Source organism: Oreochromis aureus, linkage group 12 (genome assembly GCF_013358895.1).
Source record: "Oreochromis aureus strain Israel breed Guangdong linkage group 12, ZZ_aureus, whole genome shotgun sequence".
Lineage (NCBI taxonomy): Eukaryota > Metazoa > Chordata > Actinopteri > Cichliformes > Cichlidae > Oreochromis > Oreochromis aureus.
Genome location: NC_052953.1, coordinates 28,073,653 through 28,092,432, shown reverse-complemented (window position 1 = coordinate 28,092,432; position 18,780 = coordinate 28,073,653). Strand labels below are relative to the sequence as shown.

The window sequence follows — 18,780 nt, the reverse complement described above, 5'->3', positions numbered from 1 at the left end:
GCGTGCCTACACATGTCTACATCCACAGGATACTTTGTTAGATACACTGCTTGGACCCCCTGTTGATTTCAGAACTGCTGAAATTCTTCATAGCATAGATGTAGTAAGGTGCTGGAAACATACCTCAGAGATTTTGGTCCATATCGACATGATAGCGTCTCACAGTTGATGCAGATTTGTCAGCTGCACACCCACAACACAACTCTCGTGTTCCACCTCGTCTCAAAGGTGCTCTATTGGCCGTTTGAGTACAGGGAGCTCATTTTCATGTTCAAGAAACCAGTTTGAGAGGATCTGAGCTTTGTGACATGGACTGTCATCCTGCAGTAAGCAGGTATCAGAAGATGGGTACACTATGCTCATAAAGAGACAGACATGGTCAGCAACGTTACTCAGGTAGAGTTTAGATTTTAAATGGTCCTCAGTTATTAGTAAGGTTCCAAAGAGTTGCAAAAACATATCCCTGAACTTTGTCCTTAATAACCTGAAGGCAGGATGGATCCATGCTTTTTGGTGTTTATGCCACATTCTGACCCCACCATCATTCCTCTCTCCAAGGTTGTCTTTAAAATTGCACTGATGTGTTTCACATGAAGAGGGTTTTATTCATCTTTAATTTTACTGGGACTTAAAGTTCAGAGAGGTTTTTCTTTTCTAAAGCTATAAAGGATACTAAACATTACACACAAGTCTCAAAGGCTAAAAGTCGGCGCTGTGGTTGGTTTAAAAAGTTTATAAAGCTTTAGCATGAAGGTATTTAGAAAGTTTCACAGTGAAAAAGGAGATTATGGGAAAAATATTGCAACAATACTGGCACTGTGTGTTTGAAAAGGGTTGGGGTGAAAAAAAGACTTTTGAAGTTATCTAAAATACACTTGGAAAAGTATCTTTTCATGTTGGTGAAATTGCAAGAAAATGTCAGCATGACAAGTTTCAACCTGATGAATCACAGCGGTGACACAAACAATGGATAATACCTGCTATACTAACATTGCTAACAGCAAACTAAACTACAGTGCTGACTGCTCAGTGCACAGACAGGACTTACACCAGTTACTGTTTATGTATGAATGGCTACTGGGCCCTGCAGAGGCCTGTGACAAACTAAGCTGGCAATGCTGCAGATGATGAAGGAGAATTTCTAAACGCATTTTTATTTAACTTCAGTCATAAATCAATGAGTGATTTATTGATTTGCAAAATATGAGTAAATCAACAATTCATAAGTACATATTATGCAAATGCAACTTAATCTCCAAAAAATCTATCTAAAATAGTGTTGAAATTGTATATATTTATTCGTTTTTATTGACACTTTTGAACTTTCTTCATGACATGAAAACCGAGAGACAGGAAAGCCTCGTGGGGAAGTGAATGGGAAAGAATTTATTGTCAGAAATTCTTCCATTTTATTTTTATGCTTACATTTTTTTTCACTCTCTCTTTGGTTAGGGTGAGGCAACAAAACTATTTGGGTGCAGTCTCCAAAAAATACAAACATGCTTCCAACCGAAACAGTCCTGCTGAATATCCATGCATCCGTACAGGCGCACAAAATCGCATTTTGTGACTACTTCATGAATTGCCACGAAACGATGCAAATAATTAATAAAAGGATTGCTCTGCTCAAGTCGTATATCATTAACTTACAATTAATTATTAGCTATAACCAAGTGCAAACACTGAACAAGTGTCAGAACAATTTGCTTATTATACGTATTTGTTTTTCAATTTTTCTTCTTCGCCAACACTATGAAACGACTCCATCACAGTATCTGTTCTCGTTACTAGCGGATGATGAATTACTTGTCCCTACCTACTAATTATAATATATCTAAGCAGATCGGCGACTGCAGCAGTCAGGAAATTAGATAATTTGCTTAAATGCGCGTCAGCAGGTTTGCAAAACACACCAGCCAAACTGTACAGGAGGAGCTGGGAGGATGTGCTCGCCCCTGTCGGTTGTACATGGAAGTGATCCAGATCATGAGGGGCTGGACTAGATCCAGGTACGGAGGGGGGGCCGAAAAAAGCCTGGCAGGATCATTAAGAGGGAGCTCTCCAGTGAAGAGCGCGCACACACAGTGCGCACACATACTGGAACACACGGTCAGAGCAGAGGAGCTCTCCTGCAGCTCGGTGCCAGACGCGCTGTCGACTCTTTGTTTTTTGCGCGAGTTTTACTACGTAGTTGTTTTTGTTTATTTGGTTGTTTTTTTTAATTATAAAACAGATAATATTTCACTTTGGAGCTGAGTCCGTGGCTACCGTGTGTTTGTTTCAGACTTCTTCGCGCATATTTGGAATATCTTTCCGGATTAAAGTGGATACTTGACACCACGCAGGTACAGTAAAGTTTGAAGTTTGAAGCTGAGCTGATATCAGTCTGAGGGGTTTTGTCCAAAGCCTGTGGCCAGTGGTTAAATGCCATTCCCTGATTTTTTCTTTTCCTCACTTGCAGAAGTCTTCTTGAGAGAGTTCGCACAGGATTGTTTCTGCTCGACTCAGGAGCGCTTCAAGGAAAGAAAAAAGTATTGTGAGTGCGACTGGGCTTCATTTTTTTTAAATAACTGAGCCGTCCCAGAAATGGTGGGGCACCTACATTTACAAGCGATGGATGACAGCCTCAAAGGAAAGAACAGGGAAGGTCTGCTCGACAGTCCGGATTCGGGTTTGCCCCCGAGTCCAAGTCCGCCCTTCTGCTCACTTTCTCCGGCTCTGATCGAGTCGCGCTCGGGGAGCTGCACGACGCCCGTCGAAAGCCATCATGGATATTATAAGAAGGAAAGCAGAGAAGGGAAACTGGTAAGAAACAAACTGCTGCACTTTATTGTTTTAATACCGCGGATACTTATTCCTGGTCTTTGTGCCCAATTTTGCACTCAGACGCTTCAGTGACACAATGAATTAAAGGACAAAGGAGTTCATGCTCAGTAATGACGCTGAAGGAAGAGAAACTGAAAACCTGAAAGTATTTTAGCGTTTGGCCAGAAACAGATTTCACATCAGTCCCCCTCACACAACATCTGGAAGCTCTCTCTCTCTTTTTCTGTGTGTGTGTGTGTTTCTGGAATTCAGTTGCAAACTTATGAATTTGCACTCTTGCTACTGGACCCTCCACAGTACAGTATAACGTTTTTATTTTTCAGCCTCGTGCATCAGCTGGGCCCTGGGTCTAACCGTGTTACCAAATTAGGGCCCAGGGACTCCCAGGGGTCCTTTCCAGAATTCCCTCAGAACGATGACACTTATTAACACCGTTACTTCATCAGCATGAATGAAGGTGGCAGGCTGACCAGATCAGTAAATAGTCAAATGTGATCAAAATGATAATGGTATGTAATGATTTGCATATGAAAAAGCTTGGATCAGGCTTTTACTCAGAGTCTGCTGTCGCTACAGGATCGCGACTGTGAACTTGTAGACAGAAAACCAGACTTTTAGTCCTGTAAATTAACCATCAGCAGCAGGTCTGTGCCCTCTTGTTGAAACCTGCTGGTTCAAATTAGTTGATTTTTAAGGCGGTACTTCAACCTGTTTTGCTTGTTATCCTAAAGCAATGTACAGTATTAGCCTTCACAGTCTGTCATGTTGCATTCCCATGGAGGGGTGGGGGATTTAGAAAAGTCAGTAGCACAAATATGTACAGACAGTCCCCTGCAGGTGCAAAACTGTCCATTTCAAACACTAATTTATTTGGCTATTTTACTCTGACTTTGATCTCTTGCTTAATATTAATATTTTTGTCCATAGCTTGCTAGTCCTGCTCAATCTCTGAACTTTCACAAGCCCAGCTCCTTAAAAAGAATAGAATTACAAGTATCGAAATGAAGTTGCAGGGTATCCGAGAACCTCAAAAATCACCAAAAAGATCACTTAATTCTAAAAAAACAAACAAACATCTGGACATCTGGAAGCCAGCGTCTTTCTGCATTAAATGCTGTTCACAATGAGTTTAAATGTGGAAGTAATAAAAACTCTGTCTTTATATAGCCTTTTGATCTTTGTTGTTTCTTGTCTTATCTGAAAATCCTAAATAGCTTCCTGCATTAGCAGCAGTCTTCCTGCCTATATGGTAAACAAATGTGCAAAATGAGTCAGACAGTGCAGTTTAAGGCAATGTTGCTACTTTGTCTTTGTTTTTTGCTGGGGAATCAACATAACACGAGGCATTGTCTCTTCTTTCAAGGCAAACACTTTTCATTGGCACGTCCTGCAGTGAATCACATGACGAGGCTGATTTGATTGAAAATCATTTCCAGGTCACTCCCAGTTCCAAAAGTCTTAAGAACATGTCTGCACAGGCTGAGGTGGCTTTTAAAGTGTGTGAAAGAGGCCTCAGAAATGCAGCGCTGCATCCTGGGAGGTGCACGACACTGGTGTGTGCTGAGATGTGAAGCAAAAAAAACGATCATCTAATCCTCTGGAGGTTCGGATTAGAGCGACTCCTCCGCTTTGTGGTTTTTCCTTTCCTTTTTCTTTTTTAAAGAAAGGAGCTGCTCCTGTTTCTGTCTGTGGGCCTGTTTGAATTAAAAGAGTCAAATATTTCGATCTAAAAAACAGTTTCCCCAAGTTTACCGAGTACAAGTCTGCTGGCAGGATGAAGGGAGGTGTACCTATGCTCCATTTTTTGTTTGCTTTTTGTGTTTTTACTCCTTCCAAATCTATTTCTGTGTTGTTTTTGTATGCTACCTAAGAACAATCCTCTGGTTCTATTTCAGAGGTGCAGGGGGGGCTTGTTATAGCGTCCTCACGCCATTGCATAAGTGCTTGATGACCTCTCACTTCTAAATTAAACACAGATAAATGCTCAGCCAGCTTCGTCCGTTTTCAAACGTGGTTCAAATTCATGCAGATGCAGGATAATTATTCTTATATCTGCATCTTTTTATGTGTGAAGAGATTCACAGGAGCGACAGGATGCATGAAAAGCACATGCGTGGTCGTGTAATCGCGTGTATTTCAGAGGCTGTGGACGTGTCCAGTTCAAGGAGGTGGCTCCAGCTGCTGGTGGATTAGACAGGAAGGACAGGAAGGAGACAGATCACTTTTTCTTAAATTTGGCTTGCTGTGGGATACTGATGAGCCGGGCTCTGCTCTAATACCTCTACTGCTGTGCAATTCAGCAAATTTTGGTATTGATCAGATAGCAAGTGAATACAGGGTCAGTGTCGATACTAATACCAATACTTCAAATCTATAAAGGCAGCTTTATGTAAAGGAGAGCAGCGTGTCATGGTTTTAGGGCAATGCAGTTATTTACTTTTCATAATAATTAGTTACGACAACATGCGTTTTGAAACTGGCTGTTTTTGGAGACTGTCAGCTCTCCAGCTGTCCGTTCCTGTGTCTGCAGCCAAGTAGAATCTGGGCTTCAGAGGATAGAAACAAAGTATCGATCCTATCAGGCTAGTATCAGTCCGATACCAATACCAGCACTGGTATCAATACTATCGATATTTGGATAACATCCACACAAACACAGACTTTGCTGCAACAAACAGCCCCCAGTTGGAAGTCTGTGTTTGGGTTGGCGTTTCTCTCCATAGCTCTGCATTGTGTGGGTTGCTCAGCTGCACACTATTTCTTCTTACGTGGAAATGTGCTTCCAGTGGGGTGGTGGTGGGGGGGGTGCTGTGCTGTGTGTACATGCTTGGGGATACGGCGCCTGGAGGAGGCCACCCCTCCATTCACGACTGTTTGCTTTGCAGACATTGCCAGAGCGCACCGTCTGCGGCGAAATACCTGGAATGCTCTCCACGCGGGAGCAGCGGTGGAAAGACAATCAGACCCTCGCGCGCTGTTTCCAGGTCACAGAGCAGAAAAACGAACCAGGCTGAAGTTCAGCTTTTTGTTCGCTGCTGCGTGGCAGCTGTTGAAGCGCGGCGCCGTCGCTCGGATGGCACCGCGCGGCGATGATGGTGGGCTGTAGGTAAGACGAGCTTCTCGCGGTGATCTGCAGCGCCCTTGGCCTTCTCTCGCTCGTCCCCTGTAGCGGCATGTGCAGTCCAGACCGCAGCATGTGACGGCTTCTCCTGTGTAATGTGAGAGGGAGCAGAGCTGCGGTTGTGGAGTGGTTTGATTCGGACGGGGTTAGAGTTTTTAATCGCACGTGTACAGAAAAGGGTCCGTTGCATTGTTGCTGCACCAGCTTTTGTGTCCACTGAGGGCTCCAGAGGGGGCCAGTCTTGTAGGTCAGAGGTCAAGTCACAATCAGAGCTTCAACAGACAGATTATACAACAAAACCAAATAATCCCCAAATTTTAGCCCTAGGGTGTGCTTAAAACAAACTATCACTTTAAATTTTTATTTATCATATTGTGTGATATTTGGGAGCGAAGTCTTGATAGAGCATCTGTAATCCACATGTCATAACACCGTGAACAACCCTGTGTAGTAACATATAGCCAATAAACCAAGCTGTACAGGTATTGGATTGGAGCATTTTTGGTTATTGGTTGTAAAGCATTGCAGAGATAATAACTGTTTCTTTAATGAGTCAGATAGAAAATTAAAAAGACTTTTTTTGGCTCTTGTGGGACAGAAAACCAAATCTTTTTTTTACTCTTTTAGTGAGACACAGTAAGAAGTCAGCTTTAGCTTCAGGAGGATATGGGGACAAATTTGTTAATGGATTAAAAGAAAATGTCTTCAATCAACATAATTAATGCATGCGAGGTAGTGCAGCTAACCTTTTGTAATCTAAACTCATTTTTTAAAAAGCACATTGAGTAACACGCTGCATCTCTACCAGCAGTGGTGTGGATGCGTTAACCTCCTTAGAGCTGGGATGTTGGAACAGAAGGGCAGGGGTGCAGAATTGGTCCGGAAAAGGAGGGCTACGTTTTTGAACTTTTAAATGTATTTTAAAATCAGCTTTTCCTGTTGATAAAGACAGGCTGGAGAGTGAAAGTGTTGTTGTCTTTCTGGTCTAACTGTTGTAGTACTGGCCTGTACCCTCAAAAAGGCGAGTTGTTGGGAGGTTGAGAAGAAAGAGGGTGGGCACTCCAGTGATTTGAACTGACTCTGTTGGGATTTCTTAACTGGGATGATTGTTTGCTTATATGTGAGATTGTAACCCGTGTTTTCTCTGCACAGCTGCCCTACCTGCTGCTGAACTCCACGGGAACCGACCCAAAGACTCGCATGCACCCCGTGTTCTTTGGAGAAAGCATCGAGGTCAACCCCAAACCAGAGAAGGAAATCAAGTAAGGGCGCATGGAAAGATGTGGCACTGTTTTTGCATCCTCTTTCATCTGAGCGCTGTTCTCTTGTCAGCACTCCCACCTATTGATCCGCTTCACGTGAGTTTCTAAACGGCCACTTTGTCGTTTTCAGGTGTAACTCTGAGGTCAAGTACGACTCCGACAAGCACTACCGCGACCGGGTGTTTTGCACCCCCGTTCCCACGGCCACGTCCTTCAGCGAGACGGTGGTGGCGGTGCGGAACTGCACCTGGAGGAGCTACAAAACCCAGGTGTACCTGGAGCCCCGGCAGAAGCCCGTCAGCTACCAGAGCACCACCATAATCTACCCGAAACACGCCAAGAACACTTACCGCACCACGCTCAACTACAACGCCACAGGCTCCCGCCGTTGGTATGTCTCCACAGTGAAACTGGAGTCAAGTGAGGATACTAGTCCCTGCATCATCTACACAGAGGACCTGTAGGGTCTGGACTGCATCAGCCTGCACAGGAAAAAAAGGCTATTTGGTGATCGTCCTGGTTCTTTTCTCTTTTTTTCTTCTTTTTTTTATTTCAAGGACAAAAAAAACTCACAAAGGCCCACACTGAGAGGGAAATACTTCAAGCAATATCTGGACTCCATGAAAACTGCTCTGTTCACCTTTACTGGCCATGGAAGAAACTGCAGTGACATTTAATAACCTGATTATATTTAGATTTTCTACTGTTGCAGTCTCTAAAAAGGGCGCTGGTTTTCTGGCAGCTCAAAGCTGCGCTTCGGTGGTTAATGTCTTATTTAATTATAACGCTGACAAGTGGCCTTCGCATTACTTCGGGTTCCTTTGCAACCTCAGTGATGGCAATGATCAGAATGTAGATATCTGTGTATATAGGGAAAAATCGAGAATGACTCGTGTTTTGGATTTCAGCCGAGCCTTTGAAAAATCAGTCACACACAATGTAAAGCTTTCTAAATAATGGCTTTATTGCACTTGTTTTCTATATATCACAGTTCTCTCCGAGGGCTTTTGGCACGACACGGGGGAATTTCAGAACTGCGTATGAAAATTTGGACCAAAGAGCGTTTTGAAGAGTTTGTCTCCCTCGAGTGAGACTGCACACTGAGGCAGCGCGCTCGCTTATCATTGGACACTTTCAATTCAAGCTTGTGCAGTTTGATCGAGAGAGCTAAGGCTAGAGTCTTTCAGTCAAAACAACACAGTTAGAGAGAATATACGAGGAGACATGGGATCTCCGTAAAAACTCTCTGTAGCATTATATTTAACTGTGTCGGATCACAGCCATGACAGCTGTTCAGTTAAAACGAACACGTTGGAGTTTTGGTAACTGGTTTTTGTTTGCTCTCTAGGAGGTGCTGAAGGGCTGCAAAACAAAAATGAATAAATAAATTAGCAATATATTAATTGTTTAATGCTTAAAAAATGAATTTAAGTGTGGGTAAAGGACCACATCACCTGTAGTTCCAGTATAACTGAGAACAGGACCTTCAACAGTGATTTCCTTTTTTTTTTTTTTCCTTTTTCAAACAGTTCACTTTTAACAATCAGAGGGAAGTATGTAACACTCCCCCGTCATAATTCTCGGTACAGAACAAACTGTACAGTGGCGCTCACTCGTCTGCTTCTCTGTCAGGCCTACAAAACAAACACAAAACAAGAAGCTTTTCCAAATTCACTCTGTGCGGTGATCTTACATCTCTTTTAACTGTTCCTCGTGTTATTGCCAACACTGCTCCACATTCAGTGGCAGCGGACACTATGAAAGACATCTCGTTAAGTGATTTCATTTAAAGATTGAGGAATACCTTAGCGAGTAAAACCGTCCATAATAATAAGAATAATAATCGAAGTAATCTTTGATGTCGAATCACAACTTGTAGCATAACTTCCAAAAAGCCAGTCTTACCCAACAAGCTAAACTAGAGTCCTGCCAATACTATCAGCTGATATTAGCAGACCTATCTGTGATAAACACATTTGAAATGCAAGGAAGAAACGGGAGAAACACCCTGAAGTTTAACTCATGTCATGGGTGTTGTTGCACAGTTTGTCCACCAGAGGGCAAACTATGTCTGCGGCTTCCCTCCAGGCAGCACACTGGATCAAACTCCACAACCAGCTGATGTGAGCAGTCAGCAGACAAGTAAATAAATAACTACACAGGAAAATGTGAAAAGTTGGGAAAAAGTAAATCTGCAAATTTTTAGAAAGTTCTGTGTCTGACAAGAAAAAAATATTGGCCGATGTATCGGGATATCTGATATTTAAATCACCCGATATTGGTATCCGTCTTAAATATCCTGTATCAGTCGGGCCTAAGCTAAAGTAACATTTAATTAAGAAAACAGAGCACTGTGTCTGTTTATCAGATATTTAGTCAAAACTACCCTGTGTAATCCAACCTCTGTTAAGTCACCGAAGTGCAGACTTTCATTAATAAAATCTACTTAACTAGGCGAGTCTAGAATAAACTGAGCATTTCCTTTTTTCAGATCCACAGTAGCACAAAAACTCACAAAAGTGAAGCAGTGAACCCACGCCACATTTCTCCATTGAGGGTTTCATCTATTTCTTTATGTGTGTCTAATATAAATATATGTAAGTGTTTTAATTACTGAACATGGCGAATATTGAAACTTCAGACTTTACCTCAAATTTTCTTAGGTATCAATTTTAAGTCATTGCCAGTGTGTGTTGTTGATTGTCAGTTGAGGTTTTCTTGTATTTTCACAGTTTGAAATAGCCTCCGGGTTAAGTGTCAAACGGAAAAGTAAGGCGTGCACGAAGCTGAGGCAGTGCATCAGTACTGTAAGATGGGTTTTTGTAGAGAGGAAGAAACAAATGTAAAGAGCGAGAAGAGACGAGACAAGCAGATCTGCTCTTTTCAAAGAAAAAAATAGAGAGCGGCTGAGGAAATTGTTCAGGAGACGGTTTTTTTCTACAAAACAAAGCTCCTCGGGAAGATGTTAGGAGTTTTGCAACGTGCAGATGGTGCGAGAAATGTCAGAGACGGCCTGTGAAATGTCAGAGGATGACGAGAGACAGTCGACCAGTGTCGAGTGTAATACCTTGGTGGCTTTATGTGAGATCCTTTGTGTGTTTTCTAACACTTGATTTTGTTACTGTAAAATATTTTCCTGTTGTATATGTGGCATCGAGGCACTTCGCAATTCTCTTTCTATTTTTGTACGCCAATCATTGTTGTTATTCTGATCGAAGAAAGTAATTTAAAACAAAAGATGATTATCCTGATGGAATAAAAGACGAGCAGTTCCCAAACCTTACTTCTGTTGTTTTTCTTGCTCATCTGTGATCACGGGAAACAGAAACAGGTGTTTCTATTTGACGGACTGTGCCGCATTAAAATAGAGTCGAGGCCTGTCCATCAAGCAGAATGTAATGTTAATGTTTTCAAAGCGTTATCCAAGAACAGAGGCTGTAAATCAAGGTGGCGATCGTTCTGCATGTTCATCCTCGGCTGGTTTTAAATATCAGACTGCAACAAAAATAACATTAGCTGCTGCTGCCAGTGTTGGTGCGGGGTTTTGGATGGGAGTCTGCAGCAGCCCACATCATCATTCGGCGCCTCATCCGTCTCTCCCACGGCGAGGCAGCAAACGGGGCGTGACCGCACTTTCACATTTAGGACCTCATCTATAAAACGCTTTTTCTCTTGGAGTGTTAATCCAAACTGTACATTTATTATTTTTAAACAAAACACCAAAAGGGAAGGCTCACCCCAAAATCAATATTAGAATACAGCCCTTCCTCTATTTTTTCTAGTGTCTGTTCTACTTTTGCAGAAATGTCTGCTTCCTATTGAATACAATGTAATTATTATCAGCTCGCCTCATGGTGCTCAAAACATCAGAGACATGTGAAAAATTGCTTAGATAACCTTTTAGTGTCAGCTTCCTGTAGGAACTAGTTTGTAGCTGCACCTCAGTAAAAGACAAACTTTCATTGTGACTAGAGGCTTGTTCTAGTGAGAGCATGACAAGATATACACATTAATATTGCCCCACCATATCTGAGCCATTTTGGACGGCTGACAAAATAAAACCACAAGCAGGTAAATATACTCTCACTTTATTGTGAAACTTCATCTCAAATTTGATATTGTATCAATTTTAAGTCCCCCAACAAGGTGCTGGAAACATTCCTCAGAGATTTAGTCCATTTTGACGTGACGGCATCACACAGTTGGAGATTTGTCAGCTGCACATCCACGATGACACCAACGATGACACCTCAGACACCAACAAGGCATCCTGTCCCACCCACATCCCAAAGGTGGATTGAGATCTGATTGGGGAGGCCATTTCAGTAAAGGGAGCTTGTTTTCACATTCAAGAAACCAGTTTGAGATGATGTGAGCTTTGACAAAAGATGGGCACAGTGTGGTCATAAAGGGATGGGAGCGGTCAGTAGCCTCAGGAGGCTGTGCTGTGTGCTGTAAAATAAGTGATTTACCACATCCTAACACCAGCAGCAGCACCAGCCTGAGCTGCAGATGGAAGGCAGAACGGATCCAGTCTTCAGAGATGCTCTTCTGCATACGCTGGGTCTAACAGTGGTTATCTGAGTTACCGGTGCCTTCCTATCAGCTCAAAGCAGTCTGCCAGTTCTAACCTCAGACACCAACGAGGCATTTGTGACCACAGTCTCTTCTGTCAGTCCTAATAATTACATGACAGATTGAACTGGAACTTTGCTGCTGATGCTTACTGACTCTCAAATCTTATACATCATATGATTACAAAGTGAAATTGCATCCTATTGGTCGGTTGATTTCAGGTTTTATCGGGCTTTGTTGAATTCGGCAAAATCCCCACAGAGCACGTGAAGCAGTTTTATTTTGTAGCGGCAACATTAAAATTATTTAAAATGCAGCTCGACTTATTTTCTTCAATTCTTCTGTTTAAGAAAGAAGAAAAAAAAAAATCTTCCACAACAACACATTCAACATGCAACTGAAATATTTGCGTGTACCGCCCCCTGCTGTAAATCAACCACCATTACTTTAGGCTCCAATGATAAGAACAAATGGAAAACGGCAGCCCCTCAATCAAAGCCACTGCCAATAAATAACAAGAATGAGACCATGAATGGCAATAAGCTTTTTATTTAAACATTAAGGCAGTGTCTCTTTTGTTTTTCATTTTTACACTGCTATCCACAAAGCTTGCTGGTGGGCATGTAGAATTTAACCATGTGAATATTTCTTCTTTCTTTCTTTTTTTTGTAATACCAACCTCGAAGCAAGCCACATAAATATTTACATCTCTTCAGTTGTATATACAATCCTTGCTATTATACAGTGGGTTATAATTAAAAAAAAAAAAAAAAATGCACAAAATGGTTGAACAATGTGTTGTTTGTCAATCCCCCACCCCTCCCTCCCCCAACCCCCCACCACTGGACAGTCCAGGGAACACCATCAGCAATCACCTTTGTCCTTTTAGGTTTGAATGATTAATCTGGTTTCAAATGAAACAGGCGTGCACTGAACAAACAGTGAGAACAAAAACAAAATGGATACATGTTAAAATTCATTTTTAGTATACTTAAAAAAAACAAAACGTATTAGTCAGGGAACAGCTGGATATGGCTTAGTCTGTTTAGCGTCACATTCTTAAATTTCATCAGTGGATAAGTGATAGACACGCAGAGACCAATGCACAAGGCCTGGCTGTGTTTCTGCCGTGCCTGATGAAATAAACCATCCATCAGTCTTGACAGAAAAAATCCCAACAACTTTAAAATAAAAACTAAAAGAAAGAAAAGAAAGAGACCTCAAACACAGCTGAGATGAGCTTTTTGCAGGTAAGGCCAGCTAGATGCTTCACCGTCAACAGGTAGGATGAAGGAGGGAGAGGAGGTAGTCCTATAACAGTCATGTTTGTGTTGCGAGTATCACGAGCTTACTGCCGCTGCTTCCCAGTCCCAGGCAGGGAAGGAAAAACAAGCTTTTCACATCAATTTACAGAGTTAGGGTGACCTTTAAAACGCTGCACCAAAATGTGCTAAAATTGTGAGATATCGTCGTGTAAAAACTACCAGGATGCTTCTGAACGCCTCGCCCCTCCACCTCCTCTGACTCGTACAAACTCAGGAGCTGCAATGAAGTACACTTGAATTAATTTGTCATAGGTCTCTGTTTAAGAAAACATCTGATGCAGGCCCAGGTAAGCCGTCCTTTGACACAGTTTTGTCTTGTTTAGTGTAGAAATCTAATGAGTGAAACATTTAAAAGCTAAGGCAGTGATGGATTGGGAAGGGAGGGAAAAAAGATGTTTCATTTGTTTATCTCTTTGTTTGCTTTTTGTTTTACATTTCCCTGTGTGGACAGTATAAATCCCGGCATGTGGGGGCTAAAAAGAAAAATTGTGCGTCACTTGATAACTTCAGTACTGTATATTGTAAAATAAATGGCACTTAACACTAAGAATATCTCATAACTGTACAAAATCTGCCTGGATGAGGAGTCGAGTCTCAGCGCCTCTTTTGGGCAGCAAAAGGTCAGAGGTCAGATCATCACGACAGCTTCGAGACGGGATACCAGCAGGCCAGGTGAACCCGACGCTGCCATGGACCAAGAGTCATAGAAGGATGGCTTCTTTTTTAATTCTTTAAAGTCACCTTTTTTAATGCAAGGAAACTCGAGTGATGCTGTGGAATTCGCCTTTTAGCAGCTTTAAGTTTGGTCTGCAAACTGGCTCGAAGCGGCTTAAGTCATCGATCACCGAAACGTGATTGTCGCTTTGAGTGCGGGGGAGCTACACAATAGAGGTGGCAAGACCAAAAAACAAAATGAGCAGATGCTGAAGGAGACCTCCACAGTGGGATTTTCGACGCAGTTCTTGGGTCCATTTTTTTTTTTCCCACCTGCCACAGGAAACAGATTCTTAAATGCCATTGTGAACAGATTGACAACTAAGTGCTTAATATCCAAAAAACCGTTTCAACAAACACAGACATGGTTAATATAAAAAAATAAAATAAAAAAAATAAAAACAGTGAGAAAGTGTCACTTGTCTCAGTGCCATCCATCTGGCAAATCATCTCTCCGCACATGGATTCCTGAAGTCAAACTAGGGCTTTGCCTTTTCTCCAGGGCCTTCCCCACTATGTGACGACATCAGCAATGAACAGCATGTTTACCCTGTAAACCAATGATATGACCCACCCACATAACAATCTCTGCCCCACCCCCCCGCAAAAAAGATACATCCTTACAACAAAATGACACCATCAAAAGTTCACCATCAAAATGTACTAAAGGTCTCAGCTCACCAAACACAGGACTGGACTGACAGAATTTAAAGTAAAAAAAACAAATCCGAAAAAAAAGAAAACAAGGAAAAAACAAAACACGTCGATTCTCCTCCTGTCCACCCTCGCCTGTGTTCTTGTAGTGGTAGCAGTGCGCGGGCCACGTGCACCTCGAGTTCACCATGAAGAAATACGAGAGGGTCCTCCGTGTGCATGCCGCTGCTCTCAGGTCAAATCATCTGTCACTAGAGCAGCAGTCATCGGCCTCCTGACCAGACAACGACACAATCTCAGTCCCTTCCACACAAGTGTAAAAACATTAGACCAGGATACCCGCAAAGGGTGGAGGTCCATGTGTGTGTATATCGATAAGGCCAGTGAGGAAAAGTAGTAAAGTAAGAAGAAAAAACAAAAAAACAAAAAGTGATTTGTCCTTTGGAGCAGTCCTGGAGTGAATGCATAACATGTAAGCGCAAACATACATACACGTGCGTGCACACATGCATGCACGGGGGGTGCAGCAGTGTTCCACTTCGTCGCTGTTTGGCGTATCAGGTGCATGAGAGGAGGACGCGATCCATTCTCGATGACCGATGGAGGAAATGCGTGTTGGAATGGTGTGGGAAGGTCTGCGGATGCCGTGTTTGTGTAGGTGAGTGACCGTACGCAGGTCCTGTTAAATCTGGCGTTTCCAGTCACTCGCTGTCGGACAGGGTCTCGTATTGAGACACGAGCAGAGGTTTGTGCTCCTCCTCCCCCCAGGAGGGGCGACCCTGTCCGGGTCCGGACCCTGGTCCCTGGCTCCCTTGTTGGCCAGAGGAGGGTGAATGAGCAGGCACCGGTCCGCTGGGGTAACGCATGATCAGCGGGTTGCATGGAAACGGAGTTGGTGTTGAACCTGCAGAGAGCAAAATCAAAGAGTTGTTATCAAGTGTTCATGCTGCTCCTACTGGATCTCATATGAAATCACTGTCACAAAGGTTTATACCTGCAGACAAAGGCCGGTCCTCCCAGACACGGTTGGTGAGTGGGGTTCGCCTGTTGCAGTCTCCCTCTGAGTGGACCGAGGACACAGAGGAAGGTCTCTCACCTCCTGAAAGCCCCGGTCCTGGAGACTTTGCCTTGCGCCCATTAGAGCGTCCACTACCCTTCGAGGACTTTGCGCCTCCTGCAAACAGAGGAGACCAAGCGCCGATGTGAGTCTAAAGTATACTCCATTTAAAGATGCTTATTCTGAGCCACCTTTGGCCACATAAACTATAGTTTCCCACATTAATGTTTATGTGTATGGTTCTGTCCTTCACAGCAGATCTCAGAGCAACACATGAGTAACGCCTAACGTACTCAGGAGCAGGTTTAATCAATGTAAACAAGATTACAGACAGAGCTAAACTGTATAATTTCAGGAAAATTAGGACAAGCGCCGCTGCTCTATTCTTGGGTGAGGAACGGGTTGCAATCGGTGTATTGACAATGACAAGAGCATTGATATGTGTAAAGTGTATGCAGCCCACATTAGGAGACAAATGTGATTATATTTCCAGCCGCTTTCCACCAAACTACTATGAATTGTGTTATTTTATTTTGTTCAATCTAGTCCAGTCCTCATGCAATGAATTAGTCTGAAGAACCAAACAAACCAGATCAGCACACCCGCAATCAACTGATCCTCAATCAGCCAGTTGACTTTGAACTTTTAGGCAACAAATGGAAAACAGGACTCCATAGTGCTTCCTTTATGGCTTAAATGTTGCTTTAACCCCAAAATACACTTCGGCACAGTTGCACAACAGATCATATAATCAGGGGTGCACGTAAGTGGTCCGCAGGTGCACATTTGCTGTCAAAATAAAAACGTGCACCAGATAAGAAGTTGCAATGCGCGTTTGCATACATAAGATTTTCTGGAGGAGGACAGACATTTGTTTAGAACTCTTAAAGATGTCGAAGAAGCTCCTTTAAGCAATTACTTTGGTGTTCCTCCACCTCCAGAGAAATGTCAGAAGGAGTCCGAACCGCAAAAGAAGCGCATATTCTCGGAGAAGTGGTTGCAGGAGGTGAGCTGGCTTCAAACAAATGATGAACGCACAGAGATGTGGTGCAGAATATGCCGTGAAAATCCCATTCTAGCAGACAAAAACAGTGCCTTTTATATGTACGCGAACGCGCATTGCAACTTCTTATCTGGTGCAAGTCTTTTATTTTGACAGCGGATGTGCACCTGCGGACCACTTGTGTGCACCGCTGCATATAATACACCTAACTAATAATATTTATTACTATAAATGAGAAGCATGTTAGACAAATTGTTAAAATGGAGACATCTGTTTAAGTAGAAACACCACCCCAAAAATAGAAATGCTGGCCACAGAGATTTCCATATATATGCCAAACGTTAGGTAACATGATACAAGGACGATACAAGGTGCCACTGATCAGATGGCAGGGATGCAAATTCTATAAAAATATAGTGTAGGTGTAAAATTTGAACCTTATCTGGTTTGGATTTGATCCAAACCAGATTATGTATGAAGGTATCTTAAGTGTTGGCACCTTGTGACAAAGAGTCTTCAACCCGCCCCTCTGCAGACAAACCGGAGCTCAGCGGGGTAGCGGCGTTGGATGGAGAGCGCTCCTCAGATTGATCATAATTGCCCATCAAAGCCTTTCTTATAATGGCCTCCAGGCCTATTGAGTTACCAGGCGTTTCTGGGGCTGGGTTATGGCGGACGTTTACAGGTCCTGTGAAAGAAGAGATCATTATAAATGTTAATAGTTGGCCGAAAATCAGAACACTGAGATGCAAAAAGGTCAGAAAAGTAAAAATATGTCGTTAGGGAGGACAAAGAGCATCAGCAGTGAATAGTGTCAGATATCAAAAAAATACAGGATTTCTAATTGTCGGCGTGAGTGTTTCACACTTGTACTTAATGTTACATCTGTAAATTAATTTGAGTGATTTTTTTTTTTCTTTAAATGGTTGAGCTGCAGCCTCTTCTCTCTCACACACACACACACACACACACACACACACACACACCAGCAGAGGCAGTGAAACCAGGTTAAGTTAAAAATAAATGTTCTGGCAACAAGAACCTTCGTTACTGAAAGAGCAATCAAAGCCTTGGTGTAGGCCACTATGCAAAACACCTGTTAAATTTAAAACCACTGAGCAGCTTCAGTTCACACTTATTAGCACCTGCGTTAGAGCGCAGAGGACTGTGGAGAAACCAGAAAACTCCACTCAGTGTTTACTAAAGCCAATTTCCAACTCTGCTGGTTTTAGATTTCTAACGGACTTACTAAAACTTGTTCTTTATGTTCAAGATGAAAAGACCAAAAAAAACAAAAAAACATAAAAATTTATTTAGGAAATGACAGAAGATACATTGTTTGGGGACCAAACTGACTAAGAGAACAAAATTAGTGCAAAAAATTATTCCAGAATCAAAGCATCATTTTTAATTCATGATAGATTTGCAAAATCTAGAAGACTGGCTGAGAGAGCGAGGAATGCACACAGAGTATAAGTGCAGATTTCAAGCATGTGTTCCTCTTCAGAAACAGCACAGCAATTTAGATCAGTGATCGACAGCTGAAGAAATATTTGCTCTGATATAAAAGCGTGCTCTTCTGTCACAACCTGACAGGTACTGTTTGGAGTTCAGGAAAATCTGAATATGCTATGACTGATTACTAGAGAGAAGTGTATATACATCAAGGTGTGCTGAGTAAAAGTTTTCTTTATGCACCGAATTCTGTAGAAATATGACAAAAACTGAAATCTGTTACTGCTAAAAGTACCTTTGCTGCCTATAATACATCTCTGTCATGTATACCTCTTGTATCAGGTAATGTTTTCCTCCTAACAGCTCACTTCAAGCTTGGCTCAGTTACATTAAGATACCAGCCTTTTTAAACAGCAGAAATGTGTGAGGCTCAGGTCTAAACGTTCTGCAGGACCGAGCCAAAGCAAAGGCAACACACACTTGAACAATCCACCTGTGCCTATAATACTGCCAACATCTCCCACTTGCATCCCAAATAAATTAACACTCCTAGTGTCATATATCACAGCTATGTCAGGCACAAACTAAGACATGCTTTCCTCCCCTGGCATTAAAGATTGATGCAGTAAATTGCTTTGTGTGGTTAGTTTAAATCATCTGCTCCTTAAATATTGTGCTCTGAAAGGAAAACTACTACAAATACATATTCAGTCCACTACTGTTTCAGTTGCAAACTGCAGCTCTGGCAAAAACAAAACAAACGTTTTGTTAAACACTTTCAGAAACGG

At 42.4% G+C, this 18,780-nt stretch overlaps 2 protein-coding genes across 4 annotated transcripts in view; one reads left to right on the top strand and one right to left on the bottom strand.

The window, feature by feature from the left end:
- Positions 1-2,068: 2,068 nt before the first annotated feature.
- Positions 2,069-10,492, top strand: rflna (refilin A). The gene is made up of 4 exons (XM_031731285.2): positions 2,069-2,345; positions 2,462-2,805; positions 7,100-7,209; positions 7,340-10,492. Exons 2-4 carry the CDS (start codon positions 2,587-2,589, stop codon positions 7,671-7,673), a joined length of 663 nt encoding a protein of 220 aa, XP_031587145.1. The 5' UTR covers positions 2,069-2,345; positions 2,462-2,586; the 3' UTR covers positions 7,674-10,492.
- A 1,823-nt stretch (positions 10,493-12,315) lies between these two features.
- Positions 12,316-18,780, bottom strand: part of ncor2 (nuclear receptor corepressor 2) — an 87,379-nt gene continuing 80,914 nt past the window's right edge. For all 3 annotated transcript variants that reach the window (XM_031731286.2, XM_039620481.1, XM_039620480.1), the window contains exons 44-46: positions 17,037-17,225; positions 15,472-15,651; positions 12,316-15,381 (exon numbers count right to left, since the gene is read on the bottom strand). In XM_031731286.2, the coding sequence (XP_031587146.1) occupies positions 15,179-15,381; positions 15,472-15,651; positions 17,037-17,225 (572 nt within the window). In that variant the 3' untranslated portion in view covers positions 12,316-15,178. The remainder of the gene's footprint in view (positions 15,382-15,471; positions 15,652-17,036; positions 17,226-18,780) is intronic.

What these genes read in the sequence shown, in the direction of transcription:
- rflna (XM_031731285.2), top strand. Translation starts at nt 2,587, where the DNA reads ATGGTGGGGCACCTACATTTACAAGCGATGGATGACAGCCTCAAAGGA. An exon ending in AAAGCAGAGAAGGGAAACTG is followed by an intron (nt 2,806 to 7,099) that starts GTAAGAAACAAA and finishes TTCTCTGCACAG; the next exon opens with CTGCCCTACCTGCTGCTGAA. An exon ending in AAACCAGAGAAGGAAATCAA is followed by an intron (nt 7,210 to 7,339) that starts GTAAGGGCGCAT and finishes TGTCGTTTTCAG; the next exon opens with GTGTAACTCTGAGGTCAAGT.